This window comes from Anopheles coluzzii, chromosome X (assembly GCF_943734685.1).
Source record: "Anopheles coluzzii chromosome X, AcolN3, whole genome shotgun sequence".
Classification (NCBI taxonomy): Eukaryota; Metazoa; Arthropoda; class Insecta; order Diptera; family Culicidae; genus Anopheles; species Anopheles coluzzii.
This window is the reverse complement of record NC_064669.1, coordinates 1,097,143-1,106,533: the sequence shown is the minus strand read 5'-3', so window position 1 is coordinate 1,106,533 and position 9,391 is coordinate 1,097,143. Positions and strand designations below refer to the sequence as shown.

At 51.2% G+C, this 9,391-nt stretch overlaps 1 protein-coding gene across 4 annotated transcripts in view; it reads right to left on the bottom strand.

Annotated features, from left to right (window-relative positions):
* LOC120948148 (uncharacterized) overlaps positions 1-8,930 on the bottom strand; it is a 10,686-nt gene extending 1,756 nt beyond the window's left edge. The window contains exons 1-5 of one of the 4 annotated variants that reach the window (XM_040364196.2): positions 8,550-8,930; positions 7,743-7,974; positions 4,107-4,284; positions 3,805-4,030; positions 704-787 (exon numbers count right to left, since the gene is read on the bottom strand). In XM_040364196.2, coding sequence (XP_040220130.1) covers positions 704-787; positions 3,805-4,030; positions 4,107-4,284; positions 7,743-7,759 — 505 coding nt within the window. In that variant the 5' untranslated portion in view covers positions 7,760-7,974; positions 8,550-8,930. The remainder of the gene's footprint in view (positions 1-703; positions 788-3,804; positions 4,031-4,106; positions 4,285-7,742; positions 7,975-8,549) is intronic. The other 3 variants (XM_049610884.1, XM_040364176.2, XM_040364187.2) reach the window with 3 other exon arrangements.
* Positions 8,931-9,391: the final 461 nt, after the last annotated feature.

Here is a 9,391-nt window from a genome sequence, read left to right as displayed (position 1 = left end):
ACGCGAGAGGGAGTGTAAGAGAAAGAGAGTATGCGTATGAGGAGCGTGTGTGTGTATGTACGTGTGTGTGTGTGTGTGTGTGTGTTTGTATGTGTAAGTTTTGTTCCTAATCACTGTGCTCAGAACCACAACGGGAGGGATTTGAGTGCGACTTAAGGATGTGAGGGGACGGGTGGGGGGGGGGATAAACAGGACAACATGAAATCGATCCCGGCATACTCCAACACAAACGCTGTCAATCGGCAAACGCTCACACACACACACACACACACACATACAGTCACAGGCGCACGTACGGAGCGACAATTTACTGAAAAACGATATCGAAAACGGTTCGCGTAAAACCGAACACGAGCCGAAGGGAAGTGAGTTCCAAACAAAAAAAAAAACAATACATTGATGGAGGTTATGCCTCACGCGCGCAGCACAAGGAAGAAGCGGGATGGCGATCAGGCCAGTGCCAAATAGGTTATAATCGAAGAAAACAAAACATTAAACAAAAAAAAAAGTGAAACAACGAGCCGGAAACGCCGCGTACGCGAATTAATCTGAGGAAATGGGTTGGAAGGGGGACGCGATAGGTCAATGGAATGAGGGGGAGGGGGGGTTGATGGGATGTGGAGCAGGCAATGGTGATGGTGGTGTGATTATTGGTTTTGGTTACGTTTCGAGAAGGAAAATACTACATTATCTGCAATTTTACCGATTGCGGGAGCTTTCGCGCTTTTGGCCGGGGCGGCTGGTGCCGGCACGTCCTCGTCATCGTACACCTTCTCCTTCGGTGCTGCTGGGAATAAGAAAGAGAGAGAGAGAGAGAAAAACAGAGGTAAAAAGAGGGAGAAAACACACGAGTAAATTTCATGCTGTGCCCATGATGATTACGTTAAGGATAGCTTTCGATCGTTTTGCTCTTTTCAATGCCTTGAGTAAAGCAAATAACAAGGGCAGCACTCACGGCGTGAAATGAGTTCCCAAACAACTTTTGTCCCATGGGTTCAATTCCATGGGAGCAAACGCACAGGAACGCAAACAGAACCGAAACTAGGTTAGCGCCACTGGAGATGTTGGATGTTGGAACACCCACAGGCCCGCAGGAGCCACTCTACGCTGTCCCCTCAACCGCCTCTGCCACCCATTCACCCATATATACAACGAATCAGTCCAAAAGAATGCTTCCGAAGCAGATGCACCCAGGAGGTGCGTAAGACAAAAATCAAAACGGCAAAATAACTACGGAATGAATGCAAAGTTGCAAACAAAATAGACAAACAAACACCTATACAAGGTAGCTAAGGGGTCCACCCCCTTCTTCCCGTACACTGGCAAGGAACAGACGAATTTAGCGAAACGTTTCAGGCGGCAGTATGCTGGTGCCCAGTATGCCGCTTAACTCAAAAAACTAAAATAAAATTATACTACGAAATCTCGGTGAAACCAAGTGACACACGCAACAGCAACTCTTTCAATACTGCAACATTCGAAACACATTGGTCCAGACACTGCCAAAGGTTCATGCCTTACTGTGTATCTACATTAGATCGTACCTATTCCAGACTCATTGCACACATCGCACTGAACTCATCCGACCAGCTCGACTACATACCCGTTTTGCCGGAAGTTCTACTATGAGTGAGTAAATCCTCCTGAACAAAGCTAGAAAAACAGCTTGCATACCGCTCAATGGATGTCAAACACCACACTAATGTGTCGAAAAGTCGAGTTGGTGGTACGCCATGTGCGAAAATTGTAAGGCCGCGGGGCCATGAGGATTCTCAGCGCTCATTTTCTCAAGCTCTCATGAGTGCTTTTGAGGCCGCGGGGCCATGGGGATTCTCAACGCTCATTTTCTCAAGCACTCATGAGTGTTTTTGAGAAAACCTCGTTCTCAGCGTTTGTCGAATCGGAACAAAATCGGTTTTGAGAATCTTTGAGAATTTTTGAGAAAGTTGACGATGCAGCGATCGGCTAACTGAAATATGGAGAATTGTGCTATTTGTTTATCGGAAATCACTTTGGAAAATGTATTCAATGTTTATAATTGAAAACGTTAAAAAAAAATATGCGATTAAAAACTGTTTTTCTATTTAAAGCTCTAAATAAAGCTTGAGTGTCTATATCAGTCTCTCAGGGTGAGAAAAAACTGACGACGGCCACGGGCTTGAGTCTGAGAACAAGTTTTGAGTGCTTGAGAAACTTAAATGAGTGCTTGAGAACGTTTTCTCAGCTTGAGAAAGCCCCGTGGCCCCGCGGCCTAACAAGATTGTGTCGATCAGGGGAAAAATAGCTGCGGCAACGCGTCTACATCTTAATCTTGGTCCATTCACCTATTTTTTCCTCAAAATTTTTTGATATAGATATTTATTTTTTTTTTGAATGGCATGATCTTCACGACCAATTCAATGATCTCGATCACATCTTGATTCTCTTGGAAAGGAAAGCAATAAAGTTCCTGCCGAGATCACGCAGACTAATCCAATCAAGTGGAGTAGAAACGTCACAATAATTCATCTCAAGAATTGTCTGTTTGAGTATTCAGTAGTTCTTTGCAGAAAGTCGCTCTTTCTTTATCAAAATTTCACAAGAGAGTGTAAGAAAAATTAGGAAAAAACGTTCAATTATTACTATTTATACTAGTTACGATGTGTATTGTATTCCCATCTCTAGTGTGCCGCATTTTTTTTATGAATTTTTGATGAATTCTGTTTTGGTCTGTTCCACGCGCACATCGTTTTGTTCACCATCTGTGTATTTTTTTTTTTTTTGTTAACCGCTCGGTGGGTCGTAAAATCGTTCGACCCAGAAATGAAACGATAATCGAAAAGATAAAAAAAAAAAACTAGCCAGCCTCCCCTTTCGCTTTCCTTCGCAGCTCTACCAACCGACATCAAGCAACTATGCAGAAATGTGCATTGTGCAGACGTCCATGGAGGACACGAGAGAGAGAGAGAGATAGAAAAAGAGAGAGATAAGGAGAGCGAGAGAGAGGTATAAAAAGAGAGAAGTTGACACGCAAGGCTTGGCTTGTGAAATACAACGATCCTCCCCCCCCCCCCTCCCCCCGCTGCCAGTTTAACACAGTTTGCCACAAGTCTCGCCGAGGAACATTGTGGAATGAAAACGGCGGGAGCGAGGTGGGGAGGGGTGGTGCCAATTCCTCCCCATTGCCGGGGTTGCTAGAACCGGTTTTCGGTCCGGAGTTAACCGGCCAGCCCCAACAGCAGCAGCAGCAGCAGCGTGACAGTTATCATCAATGAATCGGATTCGAGTTCGAACGTTCGGCCCGCTGGAGGGGGGGGGGGGGGAGGGGGGCGTCGTGCTGGGTGGGAAGGGTTGAGACCTCAAACGGGGCGCGCGAAGCATGCCAAAAGGAAGAGGTGAAGGACGAAGGACCAGAACACCACCTTCCCGAGGACCGGTTGCAAGCCCGCTGGTGGTGTTGTGCAAGAGTGGCCACGGGCCAGGCCAGACGGGCGAAAACTTTTGATTTCGAGCCGTTCGAGCAGTCTTTTGGCGATTGGTTTTTTTTTGTTTTTTTGGTTTCATTTGTTTTTTCGTTTTGTTAGAGCTAGAGCTTGTCGTTGTAAGGAGCCCCCCTCCCCCCCTCTCTCTCTCTCTCTCTATCACACACACGGTGTCCGCATCTGCTGGCAGACGGTAGACGACGAACCCACCCGTCCCGAGGGAGGCAGACAAGCTTGAAACGAAACGTTGACTTTTACGCCCCGTTACGCCACGCTACTCTCCCCTCGCTAGCGTCACCTTCACCCGTGGCTGTGTGCCCCTATCACACCTCTGGCTACTTACCGGCGGCCGGCTTGTTGTTCTTCGACTCCTGGCGCCGCTTCTTGAGCGCCGTCAGCAGGTCGTCGTTGCTGCGGAACGGGCGAATGCTCGGCCGGATCTTCTTGGGCGCCTCGGTCGTGGTGGTGGTCGTCGTCGGCTGCTTGCCACCGGACGCCGCCCCATCCTCCGCACCGTCCTCGCTGCCGTCCTCTCCCTTGCCCTCGTCGTAGCTGTCCGCGTACTCGTCCTGCGGTAGAAAAAAAAACGTTTAAACTTGAAACAGCACCAGGAGCGAGGAGTGGAATGGCATTCCATTCCCTTACCTCAGCGTAATCCGCCGACGACGGGGTGGTCGTGGTGGTGGTGGTCGGTGTCGTGCGGCCAAGCGGTCGGCCAACGCCGCCGCGCCGCAGCAGCAGGCTGTTCCGGTTCGCCTTCGCCTGGTCCTCCTGTGGGGTGGCCCGGGCGGCCAGCAGCACCGCCACCAGCAACACCGTCAACCTGTGAAGGGGAGAGGGGGGCGGGGGGGGGGGGTTCAGGTTGGAGAAGGAAAGACACGGAATTACAAACGAAGAAACGAATGGTGTCCATCATCATCATGATCATCAGCGGCAGGGACGGACAGGGAGGAAGAATCGTGAACTTGAGCGTCCTGTCACAGCTGAAGGAGCCGGCCTTGGTTGGCGGTGCGGCGTTCGCACACCAGTTCCGCGTAATAGTGACTGGTGGATCCCCCCCCCCCGCCCTATCTCTCCCTCTCTCTCGCTGTCTCTCCTCCCTCTCCACCTTCTAGAACAGAGCATTCGCCCATGACATGCGGGGCGATTCGATCCGGCGATCCAACGGTGCCGCGCCAAATTCCGACAGCCGGGCGTCCTTGAAGGCGTCCGGCAGCTATAAGTGACTCGCGCCACCCCGTTACGGTGACTGGGTAGAAGCGTAGCGATGGGAAAACCCACCGGGACAGGCTCATGGCGCTCGAATGAATCTTTGAAGTGAATCACTGAACCTTCAAGCATTCACAAAGCTCTAAAATGAGCAGCTAAAGATACACAATTCATTCTAAAGAGCTATTAAACTCGCAAGATTCTTGATTGACGTGGCAGAATCATACATTTCTGAAGATTCATCGTTTTCCAAAAGTGTCATAAATCAATGAAGAATTGTGTTTTTTTCTGAAGATTCAAAAGAGAAGACTCTAAAGACTCATCTAAAGACTTGCATGAAAGATATGCAATTCTTCGTTTTCTTTGGGTGCCAACTTGTGCCTGAAATGTACAGGGATTGTACTCCTTCTTACGGGAAGTTAAGTTTTATGTGATGGGAATTGGACAGATCCAAAAAAAACGATGGGAATAGGAATTTCCAATGAACCTGTAAAATATTGTGCCATTGGAATCCAATTCCCCTCTTATTAGGTTTACTTCCCTGTAGAAATAATCAAAGAAGTGTCCCACAACTATAAGAACTCCTGAAAAAAACCATGTAAATTACAAGTGCTAGTAACAAGAATGCACGAGTTAAAAAAAACGGGAGTAACATTACAATATTAGGACCTTCCCGGAGGATTTGTAGGATTTTTGGTAACATCTCGAATCTAATGTTTCGACTCGTCTCACAATATCTTATTTATAGTTCTAACGAATCATGGCTCTTCAGAGCGAATCGGGCAAATTTCAAACAAATGTACCCGAACTTTGTGACATCATGCTTGGGAGCGCTTAAATGCGGACTCTTCATGGATTGGGAACTTCAATACCTGTACCTGTCACTGAAGCCGAATTATTGCCTCGTTACGAACAACTCGTACAGCGGCACATCACTAGTGCTCAGTGCGGGTGTTCGCATTCTAGCAGGTTGGCTTCATGCGTCAGAACTAGCGGAGAAAGCAACATTGTAGTGCGGAGCAGGAGAAACTCCAAACGGCTGACGGCTGAAGGCGGTTAGTAACCGTACCGTGCCCGCCACACAGTAGCTGTCGTTATGATATCATACACACACACACACACGCTGGTCAGGTCGATCGTGCTTTCTTTAACAGGCCAAAAGGGGAAGGGGGGGGGGGGGGGGAGGGCCTGTGGCGAGCATTTTGTAGGTTGGGGCGTGAGCGAACGCTGGGCCCGATCGGAGAACGCTCGATCGCGATTGCGACACCCTTCTCCCCGGTAGCGGCGTGTGTCTGTGTCCGTATGTGTGTGTGTGTGCGTGTGTGTGTGTGACGCCCATTAGACACGACACTTTGGCGTGCTCTAACCTAAATCTACTTACATATGATTAGACCCGCTACCGCAATTCCCTTACCCCCTCTGCCCCGCGACTACTGGCTGGACGGCGAGCTTTCCTTCCCTTCCGCGCGTGATCCTGCGTGTGTGTGTGTGTGACCGCCCGCGCCCGCTGTACCGCTACACGACGGGTTCGTGCTTTGAATTCGCGCATTTGCCCAACACCACTCGCCACCACCACCACCACCACTGCGAGAGCAACAAACTCTCGGGCGCCAATCAACTACCCTCCCACTCCTATCCGCTCCTAGTGCAGCGGAGAGGGGTGGGGAAGTCCGCGAAGGAAATCACTTTCTTTCCGCATTCGTGTCACGGTGTTTTTTTTTGTCTTCTTTTCGATTTGCTGTGGCGTGGGCAAGATGGCCGTGCCACCCGTTGGGGGGGGGGGGGGGGGGGGGCTGTGGTGGGTTTAAGGTAGGTGGGGTGGTGTATAAGCAAAAGTGGCCTCTATCGGGTTGCGCTTGGGGTTGAATGGTGCGAGGGGAAAGGGGAGGGGGGGGGGGGAGGTTAATTTCGGAATATATGCTACCGTTCCCTTCCTACTCCTCGCCTCCCCCCCTCCCCCCCCCATCGCTTCACCCAGTAATACACCACCACCATCATCACACACACACACACATGCGGCCATTATCAAACCATTATCAGGCGGCGGCCATGTTGGGTGCATTTCCTTGCGATTTGCGTCGAAAAACTGCATCGATGGCGGCGGTAATGGTGGTGGTGGGAGGGGGTGGGGGGGCCATTAAACCCACAAAAGTCTATCGGGCGCACCCGGCCGGGAAGGGAGGATGGTGGAAAGGGAGTTAAACGTTGGGGTTGTTGTTGTTGTTGTCTTCCCTCCACATGCCCGGCGCGTTTTGTGTGTCGCCTCCCCTTGGGCGCAATTTCGAAACGGGTATTGCGCGCACGTTTTAACTCCCCCCGCTCGCCCCCTCCCCCCCCCCCGCTCGTTCCTCCCGTTGGTTTCTTTTTGTGGTTCCTCGGTGGCTCCTGGTGGCAACGCTCCAAAAGCCACGTACCCGGCATTGGCTCGCTAGCGGCCGTACCTACCCAAACCTACCAACCAAGGGGGGGGGGGGCTTTGGGAGGCTGGAAGAGAAGCCTTGTTTTCTTGTGGCGTTTTCCAAGGCTTGGTGGTTTGGTAAGGGGTGGATGACTTTTTTTTTCTTTTTTTTTTGGTTTCGGGATTTAGTAGGCTGCGCACGCCCCACGGGGGCCACAAATGTAAATGCCGTGCCTGTGTGCCTGTGTGTGTGTGTGTGTGAATGATCGAGCCGGCTCCTTTTTGGCCGCGCCTCGCCAGACGACGCCAACACGGGGTGCAGACGCTCCCAGCTTTCGGGTCGGGCTTCGCGTCTGCCATTGGCGAGAATTGTGCAACGTGTTTGTTGACTCACGCCGAAATACACACACACACACACACACACACACACAAACACATACCCAGGTTCAGCTAGTTCATGTCTTTTGTCTTTGATGGATTTTTATACAGCTTTAGCTTCTTTTCGATAGCTTCTTCGCGGGCGCACTTTCAAAACCCATTCAAAAGCCCCGGCAATGGAAGGAGGAGAAGAAGGCGGAGAGTGCCCCGCCGAACTCCCAGGACGGCCACACTCGACGAAAAGGGCTAAACGAAAAGAGGGGGGGTGGGGAGGGTAAGAAGAAAAAGAAGCTTACGTTTTGAAGTGCTGCATCGTCGTCGCTGTCGTCCTCCGCTGTTACTGTGACAGGTCTGCTGACAGGAACTGGGGGGGTTCGTCGCTTACGCGCCTGCACCTTTGCGGGTTGAGCTGGCAAAATCTCCTACGCCCGCACCGGGGGGGGGGGATTTGGGTGCGTGAGTCCTTTTTTTTTCTTCTTTTCGCTTGCGCCCCGCCCAGATGGATGCTATCTGTATGTGTGTGTGTGTCTGTGTGTGTGTGTGAAAAGAGAGGGAAGGGTTGGGGGGGAAGAAATAGAAAAAAAACGAACGTACGGTGTGTTACAACAACAACAACAACAACAACAGCGAGCGAGCGTGTTTTGCCCAGCGTGACCGAGGCGTTTGTGCGCGCGAGAGGACCGAGGTCCGGTTTTATGCTGGAAATCGTATCAAAACTATCACTGACATCGGTCTGTGTGTGTGTGTGTGTGTGTGTGTGCTTGTGTGTGTATGTGTGCTGCCTGCCTGCTTGCGCAATCTCTTGGGCCCGGCTGCGCCGTGTTCTGCGTGCTCAAACACGACGGCAGCGGTGGGTTTAGGTCGAAAGTTGTGAAACGAAGATTAAGACTAAAGGGGCCGGGGAGCCGTTTAAGCGGTTTAGTCATTGCACAATTTTGAATAGTTGTTTGAATTTGATGTCTCTCTCGCTCTCTCTCTCTCTCTCTCTCTCTGTCTTTGTATCGCTCTTTCCGCGGAGATACGAAATTGTTTCTCGGGCACATCCTTCAGCACTTGCGGTTGATTGCAGTCGTTTGAGTTGGAGGAAAATATTCGACCCTTACCCTCTCTCCTTCTCTCTCTCTCTCTCTCTTTCAGCGCGGCTTTGCTCGAACGAAACAAAACACCAAAACGCACACAAACACACGCAGGCACACACGCACACGCACAGGAAATAACACAAACACGCTAGCCTGTAGCCGGAAACTTCAAAACACTGTAACTTCCAAAACAGAACAGCAAAACAAAAAACAAAAAAAAAACAAACCCTCCCGGTACTAACAACGGCGGCAACTGATGGTGGTGGTGTTGGAGTACAAGAAAACGGCGTCGTCACGCGTTCGCACTCGTCTGAGCTCCGGCAGCGAATGAACGGCCGAACCACTCACGCGCCCGTCCGGAGGTCCAACGCTGCTTTGACGCTCCCACTCCAGCGCGGCCTAAAGCTTGCCCCCCCCCCTCCCCCCTCCTCCCACCTCCTCCCCTCCTCCCCTCCCACGCCCCAAAACTTCCACCAGGCGGCGTACGCTCGGTCGTGGCCCCGCAGCCCCCGCGGGTCTCTCACGAGCGCCTGGACCGTTTTCGAAATGTCACGCGTGTGTGTCTTTCTAGTGGGTTGGTGTTGGTGTGTGTGTGTGTGTGTGTGTTTTAGAAGCCTATTTTTGGACCACTCCTAGGCGTACGGAGCGCGGGAAGGAAAGCTCTCCGTCAACAGCCAAAAACAAAAAAAAAAGCAAATGCAAAATGCTGAAGTCTTCCAGCGGTCGCCCGCGGAACGCCCGCCAATGGGATATCATCTTTCCGTGCGAGGGCAGGATCTGTTCCGCGCAAGGACGAGGCGGTTGTTTCAGGTTTTCGAAACAATTTCACCTTGCCCCTCGCGTGCCACTCACGATTGCGCCACCGA